The sequence below is a fragment of the Oratosquilla oratoria genome, chromosome 26 (assembly GCF_046742065.1).
Source record: "Oratosquilla oratoria isolate Oo_2021 chromosome 26, ASM4674206v1, whole genome shotgun sequence".
NCBI classification, from domain to species: Eukaryota; Metazoa; Arthropoda; class Malacostraca; order Stomatopoda; family Squillidae; genus Oratosquilla; species Oratosquilla oratoria.
The window spans coordinates 16,293,747-16,321,246 of record NC_134802.1 but is presented as its reverse complement, the minus strand read 5'-3'; the positions used below and the strand labels follow the sequence as shown (position 1 = coordinate 16,321,246).

At 40.3% G+C, this 27,500-nt stretch overlaps 1 protein-coding gene across 1 annotated transcript in view; it reads right to left on the bottom strand.

Annotated features, from left to right (window-relative positions):
- Nucleotides 1-27,500, bottom strand: part of LOC143039191 (methyltransferase-like protein 27) — a 39,494-nt gene that overhangs the window by 5,788 nt on the left and 6,206 nt on the right. The window contains exon 2 of the mRNA XM_076209048.1: nucleotides 20,418-20,533. Within this exon, the coding sequence (XP_076065163.1) occupies nucleotides 20,418-20,533 (116 nt within the window). The remainder of the gene's footprint in view (nucleotides 1-20,417; nucleotides 20,534-27,500) is intronic.

The window sequence follows — 27,500 nt, the reverse complement described above, 5'->3', positions numbered from 1 at the left end:
GGGTCAATACCCAAATTCTCGTGGACGGGGAGTTGGGTGTGTGTGCGTCTAAGGTCACAGCATTACCCATAGATCGGTCACATATGAGCTCTGAGTTCTTATCCGGGAGGGAAATAGCTGTCGATCACGAGTCCAACACGTGATCCAAGACCATGGTAAACCATTGTGGATCACACACATACACACGCAAGCGCCCGCGCACACCCACACCCACACCCACGCACGCGCACACACACACACACATACACACACACACACACACACACACACACACACACACACACACACACACACACACACACACACACACACACACACACACACACACACACACACACACACACACACATACACACACACACACACACACACTCGATGGCATAGTTGGTAGAGCGCTGAACTGGGAAGCACAAATGCTCCCAGCACCCAGTTCGAATCCTGCCCAGGGCCGAAATTATTTCGGTATCACTGTGCCGCGGGTCGTACTCTGACTCTCGTGGGCGGGGAGTTAGGGGTGTGTGTGTGTGCAAGGTCATAGCATTACCCATAGATCGGACCTACGAGCTCTGAGCTCTCTTCCAGGATGGAAATAGCTGTCGATCACGAGTCCAACACGTGATCCAAAGACCAAGTGAATACACACACACACACACACACACACACTCACACACACACACTCACACACACACACACGAGCGGGCACACACAGACACACGCACACACACACACACACACACACACACACACACACACACACACACACACACACACACACACTTATACACACATAACACACACACACACACACACACATAGACATAGATGACCAGTAGGGAGATCCAGGACCAGATGGATTAAAGGTGTTGAAGAAGCATTAGAAAGAAGTGACACAAACTTGCCAGAAGTGAAAGAAAGAGAGACCTACGAGGATAGAGACGCATGGAGAAGTCTAGTGAAGAGCTGCCACTGACAGGATTATTCCTACCATGCGTAGGGTGAGAAAGGTGAGAAGAGGAGAGGAAGATCTACAGAAAATTAGAAAAGAATGGAAAAAAAAAGGGACCAAGAAAGCCAAGAGATAGCTTTCAAAGTAATTAGCCAACAACAAATGCAGGAGAATGCCATAGACAGAGTTATTCAAGTAATTAAAGAGATAGAAAATTGGTTAAAGATACAGTAGAAAAAAAAGTGCATAGTAGTATATGGTATAAAGGAAAAACATAACCTAGCTTGATGTTTGAGAGAAAGAAAAGAGAAGGAAATAGCAAGAAAAATCCTGAAATCAGTACAAGACGAAGAGAAAAAAATAGAAAAAGAAATAGGAGAAATGCATAGTATGGGGCAATACTCAAAAGAAATAAAAAATCGGCCTCTAAAGATCAAACTAAAGTCACAAATGGTAGCAGAAGAGGTATTAGCCAAAGCAGGAAGGTTGGCAAATAATGAAAACTATAAAAGTATTTGGATTAAAAAAAAAGAGAGAGAGAGGGAGAGAGAGAGAGAGATGAACGATAAGGAAAAAGAGAGAAGACACCAAGTAAAGTTAAAGAAAAAAAAACGAGAAAAGAACAGAGATCGAAAAGAAGGAGTTCTATCGGAGAGTACTAGACATAAGGCTGAGAAAATTGTATTAAAAAAACAACGAAAGGAACAGAGAACGAGATAGAAAATTAATAAATTAAAAGTGACTTATACTAACATAGACGGTTTGATCTCAGGATTAAATGAAATAAATGATTATCTGTCAGAAGAAAAACTAGATATAATTGGAATTATGGAGACGAAAATAAGGGGTTCACTACCACCAAATACTGTTGGACAAGGATTATATAATGAATGGATGAAAAATAGAGAAAAAAAACAGGGTGAAGGAGACATGTTTTTGACTAAGAAAAACTTAAATGTGACGAAGGGAGAAAACAGTGTGGAAAATTATTATGATAAAAGTTGAAAATAGTGACATGAAAAGTAGAAAGTTTGTGGTAACTTATGTGCCCCCAAAAACGGGTTCTTGGAAAGAGAATAATTATTCTAAAATGTAAGACGACACAAGATATTCATTAAATGAGATGCTGAAGGACGGAGGAAACATAGTACTTATGGGATATTTTAACTGCAAAGAAATATGTTGGGAAGAGATGATAGTGAAAGGTGGAGAGGACATTCGGGGAAATATATTACTTGACATGGCCTATAGAATATACAGTGGCACTATGGGTAAAAAATACCAAATATAGAAATAATAAATAACCGTTAAGACTAGATCTAATATTTACATCAGGGCCTGAAATTGTGGATAAAATTGAATACAAGACACCAATTGGGAAGAGTGACCACATACTACTTGAGTTTGAACTAAAAGAGGAAATATATATGGAAAGAAATGAGAAATACAGAAAAGGAAGACTGATGTATAACAAAACGGACTTTGGAAAACTTAGAAACTTCTTTCAAAAAGCTAATTTGGAAAAATTCTACAATAAAGAGACACAAGTGGAAGAGAAATGGATGATTTTGAAAGAAATTTACAACAAAGGAGTGGATAAATATGTACAAAGACAAAAACAGGAAAAGGTGTAAATTAAGTACTGGTTTAACAGAAGGTGCAATGAGGCGAAAGATAGAAAAGGTAAAGCTCGCAAAAAATGGAGAAAAGATACAAAATCTGGAAAGTGGTAGATATATATCAATCTAAGGAATGACTATGCAAAAGTGCGCAAGGAGGAAAAAGGAAACTATGAAAAACACATAATAGAAAAATGTAAAGACCCACCAAAACTATTCTATAGATGTGTGAACAGTAAACTAAAAAACAAACAGGAAATAATGAAAATATGCCAAGTGAATATAAAATACACAGAAGATATAGAAATGACTGAATTCATGAACAAATACTTTGCCTGTGTTCACTAGAGAAAATATACAGCATGGGGATGAAAGAAATGAAGTGAGATCCCCGCCCATGAGAGAAATAATCATAACAAGAAATGAAATAATAGACCAAATAATAAATCTTGATGTCAGGAAATTTCACGGCCCGGATGGAATTGCAAACTGGATACTAAGAGAATGTATAGATGAACTAACAAAGTATATGAAGCAATAACCTGCTCACTTAAAGAAGAGAAAATACAATAAGACTGGAAAAATACCAATATCGTTCCAATATATAAAGGGAAAAATAAGGAAGACCCAACAAATTACAGTCCGGTCTCCCTTGCAAGTACAGTAGCCTAAAAATCATGAATTTTTTTTTAGAAATAAATGGACAGAACATCTGGAGGAAAACAATATACTAAACCCGAGACAATTCGGGTATAGACAGGGAGGTCATGTGCAACAAATTCGATCTGTTTCTATTCAAGACTAATAGGTATAATACAAAATCCTAGATTTACAAAAAGCTTTTGATAAATTACCACACAAGAAGTTATTGAGAAAACTGGAAACTATAGGAGGGATACAAGGAAAAACATTTAAATGGATAAAGGACTTCTTGCATGAAAGAAAAATGAGAGTAGTGCTCAGAGATAAGAGTTCTATTTCGGAAGAAGTTATTAGTGGTGTCCCACAGGGATCTATATTGGCTCCAATAACATTTACTATTTATGTAAATGAAATGGATGAGAGTGTAGAATGTTATATGAATTTCTTTGCAGATGACTCAAAACTGATTAGGAAAGTAAGCGCAGCAACGGAATGTGAGTCGCTACAGAGATCTAAGCAGGATTTGGTAATGAAGTCAGAATTAGAAAAAGAACTTCAGCATAAAGAAATGTAGCATAATGGAATTTGGAAAAGCAATAAAAAAAGAAGAAGAAAAAAGAATATCAGGACAATATTAAATTGGTACAAAGGAAATAAAGAAAATGAGTTCTGAAAAAAAACTAGGAGTAATTATCACAAAAGACATGACTCCTGATAAACAGATAAATATAATTGTCGGAGAAACCCACAACTTGCTAAGATCAATAAAAGTGACCTTTACCTATTTGGACGAAGAAATTGTGAAGAAAATACTAGTCACACTGATAAGGCCAAGACTGGAGTATGCAGTGATACTTTGGACAACCAGTACTAAAACGAATAAAAAAAAAAATCCAAAAAGCAATTACAAAGATGACCCCAACACTTTCAAAACTGTCATATGAGGAAAGTTAATCAAAGCTGGAATTACCGACTCTGGAACAAAGATGAGAAAGAGGCGACCTATTGACTATCTATAGAATCATGAGAGGCATGGAAGTCCTTGATAGAGAAGACTTAATAAATTGGGATAAGAAATATACAAGGGGACATGGAAAAAAATGAAAAAGGACAGTTATAGAAGGGATCTGAAAAAGAGCAGCTTTCCACACAGAGTGGTGGATGCCTGGAACAAATTGGACGAAACAATTGTGTATGCAAAACCCATTCATGAATTTAAAAGCAAACTAGATATTGCGAGATACAAAGGCGGCACACTACGAGCGTAGCTCCCCTTCCCGTAAGATACATCTAGGTCTGCTCCGTAACCTCAGCTAGTCTCAATCTGCTCCGTGCCCTCAGCCAGTGAACTCGTTTGCTGCCGAGACACCAGCTAGCAAATACATCTTGCTAAGTTTATTACTTCCTGTGATGTTTACAGTATATCTTCGAAATGTGACAAGTGATTGTGTTGTGTTTTTGTAATTGTATACGTATAGCGTTATACAGTTAAAGGTGTAAGATAAACTGTAGTGTTCTAGTAATTTAGAATCAAAAGAGTAATCTGTTACTGTACTCCAAAGGTAGGAGTAATAGTATAAGATAAGTAGATTAAGCTTCGTGTATTTAGTTTATCTAGTGACCGTATTTGTTTCTTTTACATAAGAACATAAGAATGAAGGAGACTACAAGAGACCATAAGGCCTACACGAGGCAGCTCCGTATCCATCACTACCTGTCATACCCATCCATAAAGTTGTCTAATCGTTTCTTAAAACAACTGATAGTTTCAGCGCTCACTACATGGTTACTAAGTCTATTCCATTCGTTGACCACCCTACTAGTAAACCAATTCTTGCCTATTTCCTTCTTAAATCTAATTTTGTCCAGTCTAAATCCATTACTGCGAGTGTAAGTTAATGTGCCTAAGACTCTCTTTGTAAGGCAAATTTCTGAGTCCATGTATCATTTTGGTCATTCTTCTTTGTAATGATTCTAGTGAATTGATGTCCATTCTGTACCAAAACTGTACCGCATAATCAAGGATGGGTCTAACCATCGTTAGATAGAGTTTGGTAATTACCTGTGCACTTCTATTCGTTACCGTCCTAGCAATGAAACCTAATGTTCTGTTGGCGTTATTCCTGGCGCTAATGCACTGTTTCCTGGTTTCAAGATCCGGACTCATTAGAACTCTAAAGTCTCTCTCGTACTCAGTTTTCTCTAAAAGCGTGTTATCTAAGCTGTATCTATTTTCGGGGTTGTGTAGCCCTACGTTTAACACGCTACACTTAGAGATATTGAAGTTCATTTGCCATTTCAGCGACCAGGTGAACACTTTATTAAGATCATCCTGCAGAATCTCTGCGTCGTCTCCTGACCTAATTAGACGTCCTATTTTAGTGTCGTCCGCAAACTTACTAACATCACTATTTATCCCGTCGTCTCAGTCGTTTGTGTACAAAATGAACAACAAGGGACCTAAAACCGAGCCCTGGGGATCCCCACTAGTAACATTGCCCCACCTAGATTGTATTCCATTTATGGCGACCCACTGTTTTCTGTTACTAATCCAGGGCGTTAAGTATAGGAATAAATAAAAAAGAAATTGTCATTTGCTGGAACGAGTTTGTCTGTTCTTAGCGATATTTGTAGCGAAGTTTTCATTTTTATAGAGCGTAATGTGAAATAATTAATTTTTATCTATTATTGACAAATCACCATAGTTAACCTTTTTACTACCACAATAGGGTAGAGATGAAAAATATCTGTATTACGTTGTAGAAATCATTGTTTACGAAGCTTGTAGCATCTAAGAGGCCCAGTGTGAATGTGATGCGGTATTTTGTGTAGGAGCACACTGCAAAAATACTGATTGCGTCACGTATACTATCCTTGTTTTTTGAGTGTCTAAAGACAACATTGCATAACCAACATGACACAGTTAAGCATCAAGGATACATAACTATTAAAACCTTTTCAGAGAGATATTTCGATTGATAACACATAACGATGCCGCCTATCCGCATATTTTGGCTGTTGTCAGAGATATCTAAAGAGTCGAGATTTTTCTCAAAAAACGATGAAAAAAAACTCAATATCGCTGAGTATCGTTTATTTTGCTACCGGGCGTTGAGCGGGTGCACAGTTCATGACGTCATCGGAACTAATACCAAAAGATGGCACTATATGCTGTGTTTTAGAATCCAAATTAGCAAACGAGGAATATTTTTGTCAACAAGCCCCTTGAATACTATTTTCGTGAAAATTAATGACATTACAAAAAATAAAATAAAAAGCTGTACCTGTCACAATTTTTGAAATTGTGACACCCGGCTCGCTGTCCCCCCTTCCCATTTTCTCGTCTGTTTTCTCACCGTTTCAGCCCTTCGTTCCCTATACTCGGGGGAATTACCAGAGTCCTTAAGACTTCTAGTAGCTACATCCTGTCCTTTCTCCTCCTCTTTATCCTCTTCAACTGTCATGCCATTTTTGACAATCAATTTCAGTGCCTTAACGAAGGGAGAGACTTCTAATTATCTAGAAACACCCCCCCCCCTTTTGATTTGTGTTCTCAGAGCCAAGCTCAACGGTTTTCGCGCCTAGGACGGTTCACTTAATGAGTTGTCCCATCATACCCCTCCCCCGTCTTTGATTTACTCTCACGCTTGCCTTGGAGGGAAGGCGAGTGGTCCCGAGATGTGATACAAATCGCCTGGACTTCGGTTCCCCAACTGCAGCTATCTTCCCCCTCCCTTCATCAATCACTTAAGGTACGTGTTACCCACACCACCTCATCTACCACCTTCTTCCACTGTCCAGGAATTTGCATCACGTGCTCGCTAGTGGTCCTTCGAACCGGATATTCAATCCATTACCTATGTACAGACTAGTTAATCAAGTAAAGTGTCCTGACAAGTTCAATAATCAGTATGACAACTCATTAAGAAAATCACATGTTTCCCTGCGCATAGGTTAGCAACTCAATGCACTGTACAGGAGTCACTCCTGCTCGTTAAGGCACGCACGAGGTCAACCATGATATAGTAATTTTATGTCACATTAATTTACCCTTCCTACTTTTACCTTTCTCTTGGGCAACATTTCGCCCCCTAAGTAGAATTAGATTGTGCTGAAATTACACTGGTCCCTTTTTCACGGGTAATTCCGCCCGGCGACTTCATTCAGCGGCATCCTCAGCCGCACATCGTAATTTTAAGTCCAGCCATTTTCGGATTAATTTAGTTTCGGCTCGGCCCAGCCTTCCAAAAGCGGCGTTATAGTTAAGCCTCCCTTTTTGGCGCCATCCGCCAGCACGTCCTTATGTTAAGCCTAGCCGTTACCGTTACGGATGACCTGACGCTGACGGCTCGCATCGGCCCGGAATCAAGCGGCCTAATTTTTAAACTTTCGCGGTTTCACGCGAGTAACCTCTCTCCCACCTCCTTTGTCAGACCAGCTCGTATGACAGCACGATCTTCTGTAGTCACCCCCTTCGATTCTTCATTTTCGTTGTGCGATTCTTTCGCTCGACTCTAAATGCATCGTTCTTTAGAGAGAGAGCGGACCCCCCCCCCCCTCTCGGCTTATGATTCAGTGACCGCAAGCATACTCAGACGGCCACCTTTTCACATAGAATCAGCCTATTGTGCCAGTGCATTATTCGGCGGCCACCATGTCTTACTACAGCCCTAACGAAGACGCAATTACGAACGCAACACTGACCGAACTCATTGCCATCACGCAGAATTTCCTTGACGCTCTCACGGAATATGCTGACGCGTACGGGACTATCAACATTGAGAGCCTGAGTCCCAGTGCAGCAACGGAAATTCATCAAGAAGGTCAAGACCATCACCAAACATGGCGGTTATTGGAGCCCGCCTGGGCCCGTCACCCTCTCGATGATCAACTTACAAAACTCAAACAGGAATTGGGACCGCACAAGAAGGTCCTTTTAAACCTAAAAGTCCGAGCAGATGCGCGAGTGAACGGCGCAGATACCGCCGTTCAAGCGTCAAACAGCCAGCTTAATCAAAGCTCCCTTGTCACATACATAAGGGAAGAAACCCATCCACCCTCTTTCGATGGGGATCTGGAAATGTTCTCCAGCTGGTGGAGCATTTTCAAGACAGTTGTTCACGAAAGCAATAGATACACAGAGGGAGAAAAGTTCAGCGCTCTCTTGCGCTCTCTAACGGGGCGTGCCAAGCGCCTTGTTGGATATCCCGTGTTCAACAACACCGCGTATGAACACACCATCCGACGGCTGCATGATGCCTATGACAAGCCCTTGGCAGTACGAAGAAGTCTGAAGGAACGCCTCGCCGCCATTCCCGCACCTACGGACGAATGTGAGGACTTGTCAAGGTTCCTCGCCGATTGGGACGAGTTGGGCGAAAGGTACAGGAACGCAGTAGGACAAGCCCTCTCCGATGAATTTGTAGAGGATGTCCTAGTGCCGAAACTACCCCGACAGGTTCTTTCGTCAATATACCTGTTCAAAGGCACTTCTGAACTTAGTGCACCAGAGCTTCAATCAGCACTCAAAGTTTACTCGGGTGCCATCACGGGCAGTCGACTCCATACCCCGGTGTTGGTGCGCCCAGTTGCCGCAGCGACCCCTACACCCGTTCCTACTCAATCATCAACACGCCAGCCTCGACAGACATTGACGAGTGCTCCGACGCCACCGAGGAGTCAAGGTCATACGTCAAGGCACAGCACTGGACGGCCTGTACCCACGCCCCCACAACCGGCACCTGCGGTCCCCGACGAAGCACAGCACCGCGCCAACTGTTTGTTTTGCGGCGGCCCACATAGGCCGTCACACTGTACGACGTACCCGGATATCTCCACCCGCACCAACAGACTTTTAGCACTAAACAAGTGTACCATCTGCTACTCGAACAGGCATCTGAAGAACCGCTGCGACTTCCAAGCAGGCTGTATGAAATGTGGCCAGCGCCATAAGGCCCCCCTATGCCCTCAAGCCATCAGCAACAAGCAACGGCATCATCGTTTCCCCTACACAGAATGCAGTTCCTTCTCACCTCTGGAACCAGTCTCCGTTAAGCCACGCCCACACTCCCCCCTACAGCGCGGCTTCATCTCAGCCTCCTGCTGGTTACCCACAAGCTCCAGGATACCATCCGTATTACCCCCCCTTCTATCAGTATCCGGGGGCCTACCCCCCTCATAACCAGTCCTCCTACCATCCTCCGTTGCAACCAGCGCCACTTGGCACGAGAGCAATCCAAGATGGCACCTCAACCCCCACACCATCAACCTCTACCAGCTCCCACGACGCCCTCAGAGCACCGCCAGAGGTAACCCACGCCCCTGCTTCCACCAGTGCTCCCTCTTCAATATACATGGCTCCCATCCTTGTAACTCCAACCGTCTTGGAACCCTCTTCAGCACCCACTGAAGCAGTGCTTGAGCACCCTCTGACGACCACAGTCCCCATCACGACGTCGGTTCAAACTTCCGCTGTACCTGATATCACCTTGCATCAGGACCCGGAACCAGCACCAGTCCTCGTCATTGAGAATTCACAAGTTGCCACTGACACTCCAAGCTCTCAGAGCACCTCTGCTCCCACCACATCAACGTCTGTCAGCTCTCACCACGACAGCTCCTGTGCCACGCCCCCAGTAGGTCACACCCCGGAAGCCACCTGCACCCCCTCTTCATCGCACTCGGCTCCCATCTTACGAACTTCAGTCAGCACTTCCACGGCACCAGATGCCACTTTATCTCAGGACCCGGAACCAGTACCAGTCCTCATTGATAATACACAAGTTGCCACTGACGCTCCAAGCTCTCAGAGCACCTCTACTACTTCAACAACGTCTACTAGCACTCGCCTCGACAGCTCCTGTGCCACGCCCCCAGAAGGCCACGCCCCGGAAGTCGCCTGCACCCCCTCTTCAATGCACGCGGCTCCCGTCCCGCAAGCTGCAATCCGCACTTCCACGGCACCAGATGCCACTTTATATCAGGACCCGGAACCAGTACCAGTCCTCATAGAAATTACACAAGATGCCACCTATGCTTCTACTTCATCCACGTCTGTCAGCTCTCACCACGACGGCTCCTGTGCCACGCCCCCAGTAGGCCACGCCTCGGAAGCCACCTCCACCCCCTCTTCATTACACTCGGCTCCCATCTTACGAACGTCAGTCAGCACTTCCACGGCACCAGATGACACTTCACCTCCAGAACCGGAAGCAGTCCCGATCATCGTTGGGACTACACAATTTGATAATGACGCTCGAGGTCCTCACATAACACCATTTGATCCTGGAACCACTGTTTCGGTCCCCACAGAAGACGAGTCACAACCTACGACAACTCCTGACAACGCAACTGAGAACGCCGACCCAGCCCTCATCCCACGAGCAGTACCGAGCACTGTCGCTCTGCCTATTTTCACCGGACACCTCACTAAAGATCGCAAGAAATGTATCTCACAAGTACTCGCTGACTGCGGAGCGCAACGGACGTTTGTTCACCCTCCGTCGTGGACCAACTTGACCTCAAACCAAAGGGAACCGTGCTTTGCCGCCTTGATTCCTTCAACAAGACTGAACTACCTCAGAGATTCGACATCGTTGAATTCAACCTGCACTTGGGCACTGAGAAACATCTCATCGAGGCGGTCGTGCACCCTTCAGTGAGTAAAGACGTCTCTATGCCCGGTTACCAACGTACAGTGCAGGTTCTCAAGTCGCAAGGCATCCCTATCGCAAATGAAGCTCCATCGGACCAAGCTTCCAATGTCACCATTATATTAGGCAGTGACCACATGTCATTAGTCTTTAAACGCGCCACGCGTTTCATGGATGTCGAACTTTTCGTCACCCCTGCAGGTTCTGTAGTATGGGGCAAACTGCCCCCCTGGAGTCAGGACCACACCCTCCACCCCCCTATTGAAACCATTGCAATCAACAGCATCCATGTTGAAGAAACTGTCACCACTGAGACTCCGGCACTCGAAGCCCTCAACCGAAACGAAGAGGTCAATAGCAAGCCAGAAACTGGTTCTCTACTCTTGATGAATGACCAGCCTTCTTCTCCCAGCTTCAGGCCATAAGGGAGACCGCCCCCCCCCTTTTGGTTCATAACCGTGTCACAATTTTTGAAATTGTGACACCCGGCTCGCTGTCCCCCCTTCCCATTTTCTCGTCTGTTTTCTCACCGTTTCAGCCCTTCGTTCCCTATACTCGGGGGAATTACCAGAGTCCTTAAGACTTCTAGTAGCTACATCCTGTCCTTTCTCCTCCTCTTTATCCTCTTCAACTGTCATGCCATTTTTGACAATCAATTTCAGTGCCTTAACGAAGGGAGAGACTTCTAATTATCTAGAAACACCCCCCCCCCTTTTGATTTGTGTTCTCAGAGCCAAGCTCAACGGTTTTCGCGCCCAAACAAAGCGCCCAAACACACACCCTCCCCCCCCCTGCGCGCTGCCACATATTTGTTTTAAGCTAGGCAATTAGAATAATTAGGATTGTGTCTAACCCGCTCGTGAACAGTGTCTACCTCAAAGAACACTTGGAACTGTGTCACCCTCCCGCATGAACATTATTCGTAGTACCCTTCGCAACTAGGGACGGAGACATAGAACTATTGGCAACGTCGGAAGCCGGCTAGCGAGCATCACGACCTCACATGCCGCGAGAGAGAGGTCAGTCTACCCATTAAAGTCAATCAGGGAGGTTCGGGCCGCTCACGTCCTGGAGAGCCCAATCACGCCCTATCCTCCCTCATGTGGTTATTAAGGATTTACATCCTTAAGTGAGCGCTTACGCACTGTGGACTTTCAAGGAGTATTAGCGGGTCAAATCCCCCTCCGAACTTATCAGGTGGAGTGCTGTGTGTATCATCCCGACTATCATAGTGACTAGAGGCATCCAGCCTCCAGTGAACAAAACATTTGTGTATCAAGGGGTCACGTACGTATCTGTACCCCCTTTCCTCGGGACACTGACCTGAAAGGAACTGGATAGCGTACACGAGAAGCCCCCTACGTGTTCAATCCTGCTCCCCCTCCACGAGGCTAATCACAAAGGATGACCTGGGTTCCCGCCGTGATCGACAACAACGATATACTTCAATAGCAAAAGCATCCTGCCAGAACGAGGAACAGTACCCCATGGAAGTCATCCCCTCACCCAGCAGAGACCCTCTAAGGATAATAGCAAGTAACAAAGAGTATTTAATAGATAGGACCCCTAGATAGGCGCGCAGGGAGATAGGATAGATAGGATGTATGTGTGAATCCAACTGTTGAAACCCTTATTTAATGTCAAGATATATTTCTAGTGTTTAATTATTTAATTCATTAAAACTCACAATAGGAGTTCTGGGTTTCATTAGCCTAGGACGGTTCACTTAATGAGTTGTCCCATCATACCCCTCCCCCCTCTTTGATTTACTCTCACGCTTGCCTTGGAGGGAAGGCGAGTGGTCCCGAGATGTGATACAAATCGCCTGGACTTCGGTTCCCCAACTGCAGCTATCTTCCCCCTCCCTTCATCAATCACTTAAGGTACGTGTTACCCACACCACCTCATCTACCACCTTCTTCCACTGTCCAGGAATTTGCATCAGTACCTAGGCTTAGTGGTTAGCCTTTAAGTTATAGCTTCAAAACAAATAAAGTAATAGGTGATAAGTAAATAAATAGACAAATAAGTTAATAAATAGGAAAATTATTGCACAAATAAGTCACTAAGTTAGTAAATAAATGAATAGATAAATAGATGGATGAATAGGGAGATACATAAATAAATTAATAAATAAGTATATAAACAAACAAATAAGTAAATAGAAATTATAAATGAATAACCAAACAAACGAATAAATAGAATTATATATAAGTGAATAGATAAACAAATGAGTAAATAAATTATATAGAGTAATATCCTGTTGTACATCATTTTGGCCAATTTTACGCTATCTTTCCTGCAGGTGTCAGTTAAGTAAACGTCGTTACATCTGATTTTACATGAGTAAACGTGGTCACCTATATCGTTATAAAAATCTAGTCATTTTTCCTCAAAATGTATTTAAGAATTTGCATTAAAACAATAACAAATACTAATTTCGAACACAAGGTTTACACATGATATTTACATAAGAAAAGGATTTCTCTTATTAGGTTGCCTGATGTACAATGATGCATGACAATATACGAGTTACGAAATATGAAATTACAGATGTTACACGTGTTCTCTTTTGCCCAGAATGTTTATAACCATAGAAAACGTGATCAAGGATGTTCACATAATTCGGGGTCACTCAGCTACAATTAACAAAATAAATATGATCAGGGTACCAAAGCCGGTCTCCTCGTATAATAACGCTTCATGGCCTCTGCGTAAGCGTCACTGCATTCTAGGGCCACCTAACGCCTTAGCATCTAATGCGGTAGTATAATGCCTGCACCATTTTCTATTGCAGGTAAGTGTGAAGTTAAAAGAAAATGTATGCAGTTACCTATGTCGATGGCACGTTTTCAACAAGGATTATTTTTACCCTAAGACTGGAATACATCATTGTTCTTATCTCAATTTTTATTATCATATTTCAAGTACGTCATTTATTGGTTTCAAAATACGTGACGTATTCTTTTCTTTATCCATAAACTGGACGTGATGCAGTAATAAGCCGTAAAACTTGCGGATATAGGTCGTTATACGATATCGTAATCAATGTTGATGTGCATCTTGCACCCATCCAAACCCATTCATTACCCCCTCCTATCTTCGCTCCTCAAGAATGAGGAATTATCAGTTTCTTCCGCCGCTCCCCGCTGAATGATACGAAATCAATGCCGTGGTCTAGCTTGATGGTTTATATATATATATGTATATATATATATGTATATATATATATGTATATATACATATGTATATATATATGTATATATATATGTATATGTATATGTATATATATATGCTAATAAGAACACGGGTACGTGTGATCACTTATGCAAAGTAGACCACTTGGAAAAAGAAACTAACGAAACAGAGCGCTTTCGTAGATTACATCTTAAGTGCACTGAAGATGTAATATACGAAAGCACTAAAAGATAACACCACACAAGAAATTGAAACCATAAGAGGGAATAGCTATATGTTGACAAATGTGCACAAATCATGTGTCTCGCGAGTAAGAAAGTGTTTGGAAGAAGATGGAAATCAGTTCGAACACTTATTGTAATTGGAAATTGTTTGATAGTTATATTTTCATAACTAAATAAATTGTTAAATGTAAACTGTAAATTTTTATATAATAAATTTCCTATGGGTCCAGACTTTAGTTAGCTTACCTGCAATGGGTACAATCAGAGATAATAGATCAAATTAGATATGATACTTAAATGCTCAAAATTATATCAAAAATGGCTATGGGTCCAGACTTTTGCACCACCCTGCATATATATATATATATATATATATATATATATATATATATATATATATGTATATATGTTGTTACGGGCGGCTGGTATGTGAAGAGACGTTACGTATAACGGATAAGAACCAGCTCACTTCTAGAAGCCACTGTAGGACTGAACTATCTGGTCAGGGCCTAGATAATTCGTAAGACTAGAAGTAAAGGTAACAAAGAAGATTCCAGGAAAGGAATATTAAACTAGCGATAAAACTAGTAAACGAAATTATTAAATGGAATATATTTACAGGCAATCAACACAAAAGAGAATGGGCAGTAGGGTCAATGGGACCGTTACACGATTATAAGAATATGGAAATTATCGTTCAAATAAGAAACACAAGATACGTATACAATATGGTACTATCTAAGTACACAGAGATCAGGAACATGCATCAAAATAAGTAATAAGTACAAATATAAGTATAAGTAATGCAATGTATATCAGACACGTAATGTAGGCAAAAAAGGGTGATCACTTCACACCAATCGTCTCATGAATCTAAACCTTCTAGTTTTTATCAAGAGATCAATATGTGGGAATATGACAAGGAATGAGCGGTTTCAACCGCTTATATACCATTGGACCGGAAGCGAGATACTTCCGGGTGAGTGTGCGAGTGAGTGAAAGGGGGGGGAGGAGGGTAAGTTAACACACGTCAACATGGGTAGTTTTAGGACCCTCGACTCGCTTGAACAATCTATTTATTTAGTAACTGTCAAATCTGTGCGCTCCGAACTATTCAGGATTTCGCTTGTCTGTTTGTTCTACCAGAGTGCGCACCTCTCCGCACGTAGGCAAGATTACATATAGTGGACGGGCGTTACTGCTTAACATTGTTACAATACATACATAGACAAGAAATATGAACATAGTTATGTAATACAAAGGAACACAATTCTATAACATAATTACACATATGACGTAATATCTAATATTACGTTACACCTCCACCGTTTGGGAAAGCTTTTCACTTTCTGTTGAAAAGCTACGTTCTAGAAAGTATGGAGTAGTTCTTCTGCGCAGGGGACAGCTTCTTGCTGTAGTAGGCGATAGCGTGAAGAACTTCATTGTGTTCTTGCAAGAGGGCGGCACCGATACCGGTGTCGCTGGCGTCGACTTGCAGGAGAAAGGGTCGTTGGAAATCGGGTGCCCTTAGAACTGGTGCGTTAGTGAGAAGGGACTTCAGGTTTTTGAAGGCCGTCTCACAGGTAGGCGTCCACACGAAGTCGTGGTCTTTTCTCAACAGGTCAGTCAATGGTTCTGCTACATCTTGTTTCTCAGATAAGTGTCCTACTTTTATCTGAAGATTTTGTAGTATCTGAGAGTTTTCCAAGGGAATCTCAGGAGGATTAGGCAGGTTATCAGGAGGCTCTTCCGATTCTATTGTGGTAGAGCTGCAAGCTGGAATTGGATCTCGGGAATGATAAGGTTTTAAGGTATTTATGTGACAGAGACGGGAACTCTTTCTTCTGTCTGGAGTTTTGATTATGTAGTTGAGATCACTGGCTCTGGACAAGACTTCATAGGGTCCTTTGTATTTAGCCTGCAATGGATCTCCTGGTATGGGAAGATAAAGTAACACTTGATCTCCTGGAGAGAAAGTTCTAAGTTTAGAATTTTTATCATACCGACCTTTCATTACTCGTTGAGCATTCGTCAAGTTCTCTCTTGCCAACTTCCAAGCTTCTAACAACTTCTCGGTGACCTGGGACACGTATTTCAAAGAAGGAACTGGTGGTTCTTCTTTCATCCATTGTTCATGAAGTATCTTTAGGGGACCACGGACTTCATGACCGAAGACTAATTCTGACGGGCTGAATCCAAGGCTTTCTTGAATTGTTGTTCGGGTGGCGAACAACAAAAAGGGGAGTCCGTCTTCCCAATTTCGAGTGTTCTCAGCACAGAAGATTCTTAACATTGTCTTGAGCGTTTGGTGAAAGCGCTCTAGAGCACCTTGTGATTGAGGATGATAGGCGGAGGAAGTTACATGATTTATACCTAGTGTTACAAGAGTTTCTCTAAACTTGTTGGAAAGAAAATTACTTCCTTGATCACTTTGAATGTTCTTAGGAAATCCTACCATAGTGAAATATTTCAACATTTCTCTGATTATGTTTTGAGCTTTAATATTTTTCAAAGGAATGGCTTCTGGAAAACGAGTGCTCATACACATGATTGTGAGAATGTACTGATTTCCTTTACTTGAAGGAGGTAAAGGTCCTACACAGTCAATAAGAACTTTTTTAAATGGCTCTTCCATTACAGGAATGGGATGGAGTGGAGCTTCTACAATTTTCTGGTTGGGCTTACCTACAAGTTGACATGTATGACATGTTTTACAATATTGGGCAACATCTTTGACAACCGTGGGCCAATGGAAATGTTGGGTTATGTTGAACAAGGTCTTTCTTACCCCTAAGTGACCTGCTAAGGGAGTATCATGAGCCAATCTTAGAACATTATTCCTGAAACCAAGAGGGAGGACTATTTGATTCCTTACTTGCCATGGCTGGTCAGCGGTTGCGGTGGATGCTCTCCATTTTCGCATTAGGACTCCGTTTTCTATATAGAAACCTCGTGACATATTTTCAACTTCTCCTGGAGATGAAACAATCTCGTACAAATTTTTAAGAGAAGGATCTGACTTCTGTTCTTTGATTAATTCTGCTCTACATGGAGAAACTGGTGAAGAAGAAGATGGGTCAGTTTGGGAGAATAGGGATTCTAAATTATAAGTCTCCTCTTCAGATTTCTTGTACTGAGATCTGGTTACAGCACAAGCGGGAAACAACTGTAAGTTATCTGAAGGTTCTACTGAGGTCTTAGGGTTATTTGTTATTAAGGGAGAAATGACTTTGCTTCCAGCAATGTCATTGGCCAACAATAAGGATATTCCTACTATGGGAAGAGAGTCTACTACTGCTACTTTAACCATTCCGGTTGTTAAATCAGACCGCAAGAAAACATTATGTAATGGACATTTTACAATTCCTCCAACTCCTTCTATCAATATATCATAACCTGTATATGACTCACCCAGATTCTGCAAGACAGAATTTAAAATCAGACTTTGCTTTGCTCCTGTGTCTCGGAGTATGGAAATAGGATATTGTTGTGAACTACTACTATGAGATATAGTTCCTGAAGATACAAATGGTTTGAAACAAGGATCATGATTTGATGAGGGGGGTTCTACATTACTTGACAATACCGGCTTCTTTGGTAGTTTATCCTGAATAGAGGATTTTGAATCATCTGATTTTATATTACTTACAAGAGTTGGTGTCTTATTGGAGAATGAGGGTGTCAGTCTCTTTCTGCAATTAGAAATGTGATGGCCAACCTGTTTACAATATGAACAAGTTACAGGGGGATTAGTCTTAAACCTTTCCATTCTTTGCCAAGGTTGGTTTGGAGGATATTTATTGAAATCAGACCTGTAACTGAAATGTGATGGGCTAGACTGATTTTCAAAGTGTTTCTTTGGGGACCAAGGATCAGAGTATTTTGTTGAATCTGGAATATATGACTTTGACTTTTGGGATTCCATTTGTCTTGACTTAGGTTTATGATTTAGTGTGAACTCATCAGCCAATACAGCAGCTTTAGTTAAAGTTTCGGGAACATGATCATCTATAAAAATCCTAAGATCTGTCTCTAAGGTATTCTTAAACTGCTCCAATAAAATCAACTGTTTAAGTCTATCTAAGGTGTCCGTTTCACTAGCCAAACACCACCTATTGAATAACCTCTCTTGTTGAGCCGCATATTCTACGTATGTTAACTGAGGTGTCTTCCTATAATTACGGAATTTCTGTCTATAGGCCTCTGGTATTAGTTCATAAGCTTTTAAAATACAAGCTTTCATATTATCATACTCGCTTTCTGCTTCTGAAAGAGAAGTATAAATTTGCTGAGCCTTACCCTTAAATTGTGTTTGAATGATTAATGGCCAATTTTCTTTAGGGATTTGTAACTGTTGCGCCAATTTTTCCCACTGAAGAAAGACAATTTCTGGCTCTCCTTCTGAAAATTTGGGTAAAAGTTTTACATACTTGGAAATATCTATATGACCTTCCTGAACTACGGGTTGTCTATCAACAATCCTAGCTTCTACTTCTGCCTTCTTTAATTCTAACTCTGCCAATTTGACTTTAGTTTCGTTCTCTCTTTCTATTTGTTTCACCTTAGCTTCCTCTTCTCTAGCTCTAAATTCTGCCTCAATTTGCATTTGTTTCAGTTTAGTTTCCTCCTCTTTAGCTTTAAATTCTGCCTCAATTTGCATTTGTTTCAGTTTAGTTTCCTCCTCTTTAGCTTTAAATTCTGCCTCAATTTGGATTTGTTTCAGTTTAGCTTCTTCCTCAATTTCTACTCTCCTGACCTTTAATTCAATCTCCTTAATCTTAAGTTCGGTTAGTCGTGCCTCTATTTCTAACCTATTTGAAGGAATTTGTATAGCTGTAATCTCTTCTGGAGATAAGATCTCATCTTCGATCAGATTTTCAACGAGTTCCTGAAGTATTTTTTTCTTTCGCAAACTTGTATCAATGTCTACTCCAAAGTGCTTGCCTATTTCTATCAAAGTGTCTTTAGTTTGTTTCTTTAAGAAACTTACCTTGGGATTTTGAACGAATTCTTGAACTATATCATCCATCTCTATAAGAATGTGTTAAATACCTGATCCAATATCCTTGGCAAGGGTCGCCACTTTGTTACGGGCGGCTGGTATGTGAAGAGACGTTACGTATAACGGATAAGAACCAGCTCACTTCTAGAAGCCACTGTAGGACTGAACTATCTGGTCAGGGCCTAGATAATTCGTAAGACTAGAAGTAAAGGTAACAAAGAAGATTCCAGGAAAGGAATATTAAACTAGCGATAAAACTAGTAAACGAAATTATTAATGGAAAATATTTACAGGCAATCAACACAAAAGAGAATGGGCAGTAGGGTCAATGGGACCGTTACACGATTATAAGAATATGGAAATTATCGTTCAAATAAGAAACACAAGATAAGTATACAATATGGTACTATCTAAGTACAAAGAGATCAGGAACATGCATCAGAATAAGTAATAAGTACAAAAATATATATATATATATATATATATATATATATATATATATGTGTGTGTGTGTGTGTGTGTGTGTGTGTGTGTGTGTGTGTGTGTGTGTGTGTGTGTGTGTGTGTGTGTGTGTGTGTGTGTGTGTGTGTGTGTATACATATATACATATATAGATTTATACACACACACACACACACACATATATATATATATATATATATATGTATATATATATATATGTATATATATATATATATGTATATATGTGTGTGTGTGTGTGTGTGTGTGTGTGTGTGTGTGTGTGTGTGTGTGTGTGTGTGTGTGTGTGTGTGTGTGTGTGTGTGTGTGTGTGTGTGTGTGTGTGTGTGTGTGTGTGTGTGTGTGTGTGTGTGTGTGGTAATTTGTTTACTTATTTAAATTTTTACTTAATTAACTTAATATTTTCCTAAGGACACCGTTGTCGGCTAGCAGTAATCTTCATTTCGTTTGTCGCCTTGAAGAGTGATTGAAATATTCCCTATAAAAGCCAGTCTCGGGACTCGGGGGCACTTGAATGGAAGGGAACTGGCGTTCGTGTGAGTTCTTCTGGCGTTTTAAACCAGATTTTCACAAATCTATCTTCAAAGTAGGGAAGAGAGATGAAAACTGTGGTACGTTTTGTAGTATAGTTCTGACTATGCAATCCATACACACCTGAAGGAACGGAGCTGCGTCCGTCAGAAATATATTCTCTGTAGATGTTTTTGTAGGCACCGGACTCTTTTAAAACCTTTAGCATGTCTTCACACGGGTCTAGGGCATCAATCAATCTGGGGGTACCAAAGAACCGACAATGACAACATTAGGTATTACCAGAACTGCAGACATCAGAAACTTTCCCATTATTTATCTGCACTATGCAAATGTAACTTTCGTTGTTGTTGCATTAATGCAATATTTTGTCAAAAGAGAAATACTCTACATACAAGTATGTTGAATCTTATTATTGTTATCATTATTATCATTATTGTTATAATTATTATTATTATTATTATTGTCATTATCATTATTATTATTATCATTATTATTATTATTATTATTATTATTATTATTATTATTATTATTATTATTATTATTATTATTATTATTATCATTATTATTATCATAATCATTATCATAATCATTATCATCATTATATCATCATTATATCATCATCATCATCATCATCATCATCATCATCATCATCATCATCATCATCATCATCATCATCATCATCATCATCATCATCATCATCATCATCATCATCATCATCATCATTATTATTATTATTATTATTATTATTATTATTATTATCATTATCATTATCATTATTATTATTATTATTATTATTATTATTATTATTATTATTATTATTATTATTATTATTATTATTATTATTATTATTATTATCATTATCATTATCATTATTATTATTATTATTATTATTATTATTATTATTATTATTATTATTATTATTATTATTATTATTATTATTATTATTATTATTATTATTATTATTATTATTATTATTATTATTATTATTATTATTATTATTATTATTATTTTTGTTATTATTATTATATTATTATTATTATTATTATTATTATTATTATTATTATTATTATTATTATTATTATTATTATTATTATTATTATTATTATTATCATTATTATTATTATTATTATTATTATTATTATTTTTGTTTTTATTATGAATATATTATTATTACTTTTATTATTATTATTATTATTATTATTATTATTATTATTATTATTATTATTATTATTATTATTATTATTATTATTATTATTATTATTATTATTATTATTATTATTATTATTATTATTATTACTATTATTATTATTATTATTATTATTATTATTGTTGTTGTATACGCCTCATATACATGACGAGTAGTATCGCCCAGTCATATAACCCACTCACTCCCTCACACACTCACAAGACTACCACCAAACACCAGCCGGCCGACAATAAGGCGCCAAAGACATCCTGTCCATCTGCTGACTACAGCAGTCCTGCCGCGCCACCAGGCGACATGCACACACACACACGAACACACGCGATCACACAAGTAACCACACAGTAATAAACACATTATTACGTATACTGACGAACCTCCCCTGGATATATATATATAGTCTAGCTGTTAGACTAAATTATATAATATTAATCTAAGATATAATAAGAAGTGACGAACTAAATCTCGCTCGCATAAACTCTTAAGTTTATACGAGCGTGGTACCTCATAAGCTAGTTTCCGGCCTTCTTAAGGGAATGCACAGAGCTCGGACGGGAGTCGGTCCGATGATACGTACCAAGGAATAATAGAGTGCAATTGTAATATAGAACCAGGAGGTGATTGACTTAGTGTAGAACCATGGAAGAAATTGTGAACCAATAAAGAAAAGGAAACATTGTGAATATTCTTTATGAAGCCGCCTTATGAAGAGGATACATAAAATGGCGGCAGCGGTCTTCATTCCCACATCTCCGAAGAAGAAAAATGAATGAAATCGTCAGCCACGCCTACCAGAAGAAAGAATACCAGCGTTCTCGACACACACAAGTACCCAACTCCATAATCAAACACCAACCACACCCTCTGAGATGTCTTCAATACGGTGGTGAAATTTACATTTCAAACCACCTGGTGGCAGCAAAACCTCAACACGGTACCCCCCTACCAAGAACACCAAGTTCTAACCACCCCTCCAAGAAGATATCTCGACACACACAAGTACCCAACTCCATAATCAAACACCAACCGCACCCTCCGAGATGTCTTCAATACGGTGGTGAAATTTACATTTCAAACACCTGGTGGTAGCAAAACCTCAACACGGTACCCCCCTACCAAGAACACCAAGTTCTAACCACCCCTCCAAGAAGATATCTCAATTGCACCACCAGTACGTCATCATCACCGACTCCTAATTATCGACCCACTACTAACCAAGGTAATTACTATACCAACCTTTCACAATTCTAGACATTAAAGATAACAACTAATAACCAATCAAAACCAACCCCCCCTGATACTGCCTTATCTCCTTTTTTTACGAGCACGTCAATGAGGCAACCCCCCCCCCGCAAGCCTTACCACCCAGCGGTGATTGCACACACCCAATCACTTCGTACGTAAGGACAAACAAGTCTACGGGCCGCCACAGCCACACCTGACGGACCGGCACACACATCGATATATATACCTAATCTAAATCATACCCATCAAGGTACTCTATTGTTAAATATATATAATAGTGTAAGATTCACTTTAAACCTGCATATAACCAATAACTAACGATAGCTAAACTCCAATTTTTTTCCTTCTTTGATTAATAATTCAGTCTCTAGTGATTTAATAATTCAAACAAAAATATCATATTACAAAACTAAGTTACATAATTAAGTTACACAAGTAAGTTAAAAACTTGTACTGTCCCAAATTATTATTTAGAATAATATATTTAAAAAAAAATTCTCAATAACTAATATAATCACATAATTTTTTGCCAATATCAATTTTTTTTTCTTCCCAATATTATATATGCCCTTTTACATTGTATATCTTTTATATATATAACATTTTTTTTATTGCATTTGTACCATTGGTATAACACTCAATATCACTAGCCCCACAATCATAACATTGTTTAGCTAGAAGAATCTAACATGTTACAAGCATTTTGTAATTTCAAATTTTAAACTTAAATTTTAGTTACAACTATCTTCACCACAGTGCTACAACTTATCGAATAGCAATTCCATATATTTCTATGTCCATTATATAAATTGTTGATATAATCACATGTAATTCCACTTCATATATATATATGTATAAGCATAATGTATAACCGTTGACACCTTATATCCCCTTTTTTTTCTCTTAGCTAACCTTAACATACACCCTTTAAGTAATGTGTACCACATCTTTCTGACTTAACAATTCGACTTAGATTCCCCACCTATAGTTAACCACTAACATGGCGACAGGAACGAGAAGCAAATTCATGAAAGTGGTAGAAAGCATCCTCTCTAAATCTCAAGAGGAAAATCCACCTCAGGACTTAGAATATAAGAAAGACGAACCAGACCCTCAACAAATAAATCCACAGGCTGACATTCCCACACAACCCTTAGACCATAACCACTCACATAACTCTGACAACGCCGCTCCTAAGGCAGATACTCCAATAAGTGCTCATTATTATAATGATGTCTTACCCTTTTATAACCAACCCTCTCAAGAAGATCCCTTCAACCCCTCTCAACCACAACAACCCATTCCTCCCACCACATCATTTGCTCAAGCTACTCCTCCTATAAACCGTCAACAGTTCAACCCCATATCTCGACACCCCTAATTCCCCCTCCCGTGCACCCACAGTACCAACCCCTCCATCACACTCCCCATGCCTACCAAAACTTCCCCTTTACTTCTCCCCATAACCCATCCAGTCAACACACCTCTACACCACACCACCAACCACCACCTAACCTTCCTCCAAATCCACAATATTATCCTTACCAACAACCTCAACCAACAATAATTAACAACTATCAAACCATTTCCCCCCTCACAGAAATTCCAACCTTTTCCCAAGATAGTGGATTATCCATTACTGACTTTCTGACAGCATGTGATCTCTTTTTCTCCAAGAACAATCACTACTCTGACTTAGATAAAATTAATTTGTGCCGTCAGAAAATAGAGGCATCAGACATTTTCCGCTCAAAGGCACGTATGCTAGACAGTTTAGTTGCATGTGGAATCACATATCAAGATTATAAACACCACCTCCTTAATGTCTTTCAGAACAAACAACCAAACAACATTCAATTCCTTCTCACTTTCCTCAATAACACTAGAGTTCAAACACAACCGAACATTATGGATTTTGTAGCAAACAAAATTAAAGAAGGTAGAGAGGACTTAGCGAACAACAGCCCTTGGCTTCACACTGACCAATACGGTAACAAGGTCATGACCTTTGAACATTTACTCACGTTCTTTGAGATAGGTTTTTATCTCTCCCAACTCCCTCCAAAGTGTTTAAAAGAAGCCTCCAAAAGGGAACTAAACACTAGAAACCCACTAGCTTATACCTATATCCTAGATATCACCAATGCTTGCAATGTATCTCTATCCGCCCCCCACTATCTCCCCAGACTAAATAGCCTTCAGTCACAGCAGCCCCCTCCCACCAATCAAGGACAATCTTCTAAGTGGTGTTCCTACCATTTGTCAAACAGTCACAACACTAGAGACTGCATACAAAAACAACAAATGCAAACACAGGCACCACTCCACCCTATCCCTTGCTCAGTTCATGGAACCATTTCCCACACCGATGCCCAGTGTCGAACACAGCAACAACAATACCCGCAGGTACAACACCACCCCATCCCTTGCTCAGTTCATGGTACTACCTCCCATACGGATGCGCAATGCAAAGTGCAATATCAAACCATACAAGCTCCACCCCCCTCCAAACCTCCACTCCTACCTACATCAACACATCCAAACAAATACTGCAACCTACACAAAACCACAACTCACTCCAACGAAGAGTGTTACCAACAGAAATCACAACCACAACCTCACCAGAGAACTAACAAACCATTCACCACCCCTCAACAAACAGCTCCCTCCCACACGACACGCACAACTCAACAACGATTGGGGGAACGCGTACCAGCCTCACGCACCAAACCACCATAGGAATATCTCACACACAACACAACTACGTCACCCTAAAAGTGACTTTAGATCAACTCACAGTTGACATGATGGTAGATACAGGAACAAATCTGAACATCATCCCCAGAGCACTCTATGAAGCATTAAATGACCCACCCCAAATTCAATTTTCCAATATGGAAGGACTCCTAATAGAAAGGAGCACCATTTCTCTACACGACACCATAGACTTAAATATAGAAGTCAACAACTTCCAAGTAGGTTTCACACCTTTCCACATAGCTGACGAATGGAGTCTCGATCAACAAGGTATAATAGGATTAAAATCATTGAGGACATGGAAAACTATTATAGACCTAGAGAAAAATAACATCTCCTTCTCAGATGTGAATGATGAGCCAACTGTCCCTGAGACACCCGACTCAGACACACAACCTCTCTCATGTCTCCCTTCCTCAAATACTCCAATTCCAACTAACAGCTATTCCTTCCGACCACCCCCTTATGTCACCTCAAAGGCATTGATGTCTAACACAGTCATCATTCCCCCTAGATATTCCATGGCTGTCCCACTATTCATACCCGGAGCAATCGGACATCAGGACGTCATAATTGACTCAGAAACGTCTAGACTTACCAACATCTCAATTGAACACTCTTGGGACATAATATCAGAAAATAAACACACCCTAGCTATGTTAACAAACCTCTCTGATCAACATCGCAAAATCAGGAAGAACACAAACATTTGTTCAGTCCATCTCCATAATTCCCCAATCCAGGAACCACTCCCACAACACATTAACACTGTAAGACCACCACAACCCCTTACCCCTATCCATCCAGACCAAATCACAACATCAGCCAACAGAGATATTCTACACAAGCTAATGGCCCTCCTACAAAGGAATAGATCAGCTATCGCCTTAGAAGGTGAACCACTAGGCAAATGTGATATAATCAAACATCACATCCAAATCCCCCCTAACACCCCCCCCTTCCTACACTCCCGCTTACCGCATACCTCACAGTAGGAAATCCCAAGTCAATAACAGTGTACAAGAGATGATACACCAAGGCGTAATTTCCCACTCAGACAGTCCCTGGAACAGTCCCCTCTTCCTGATCCCTAAGAAAGACGGAACCTTACGCCCTGTTGTGGACTTTAGAAAAGTAAACAATGTCACTCAATCTGACCCACACCCCCTCCCCGCCATGCAAGATGTACTACAATGCATTGGCAACGGGAATACAGTATTTTCCACTATCGACCTTAAGTCTGCCTTCTGGCATGTGGAATTAACAAATGAATCGAAACCCGTAACTGCATTCTCCACTGACAAAGGACATTTCCATTTTGAACGTATGCCCTTTGGCCTTAAGAATGCCCCCTCAACCCAACAAAGGTTGATGACCCGCATTTTCAGTGACATGATAGGAGTCTCATTATTCGTCTACTTAGACGACCTCATAATCTATAGTCCCACACAAACTGACCACCTTCACACACTAGAAATTGTCCTAAAAAGACTCAAAAACACAGGATTGAAAGTCTAACTAGGAAAGTGTAAATTCCTACAGACGGAACTCACCTTCCTAGGACATAAGATAGATAGCCAAGGCATCCATACCACCACAGATAAAATAGATACAATAAACAATTTCCCAATACCCAGAAACGCAACTGAAACGAGAAGTTTCATAGGGCTAGCTTCATACTATAGACACTTCATCTACAATTTTGCACACATAGCTTCCCCCCTAACCAAATTCACAAGGAAAGGCGAACCATTTCAATGGTCAGAAACAGAACAACAAAGTTTCGACACACTGAAACACTCTCTGACCACAGCCCCTGTACTAGCCTTCCCTGACATGAAGAAAGAATTATTTCTTTACACAGACGCCTCCTCTAAAGGAATAGGCGCAGTCCTACAACAGAAAGATGAAAATGGCAAAGAGCACCCCATAGCCTACGCAAGTAGAGTACTTAATAAGCCTGAAAGTAACTATTCAACTACACACAAAGAAGGCCT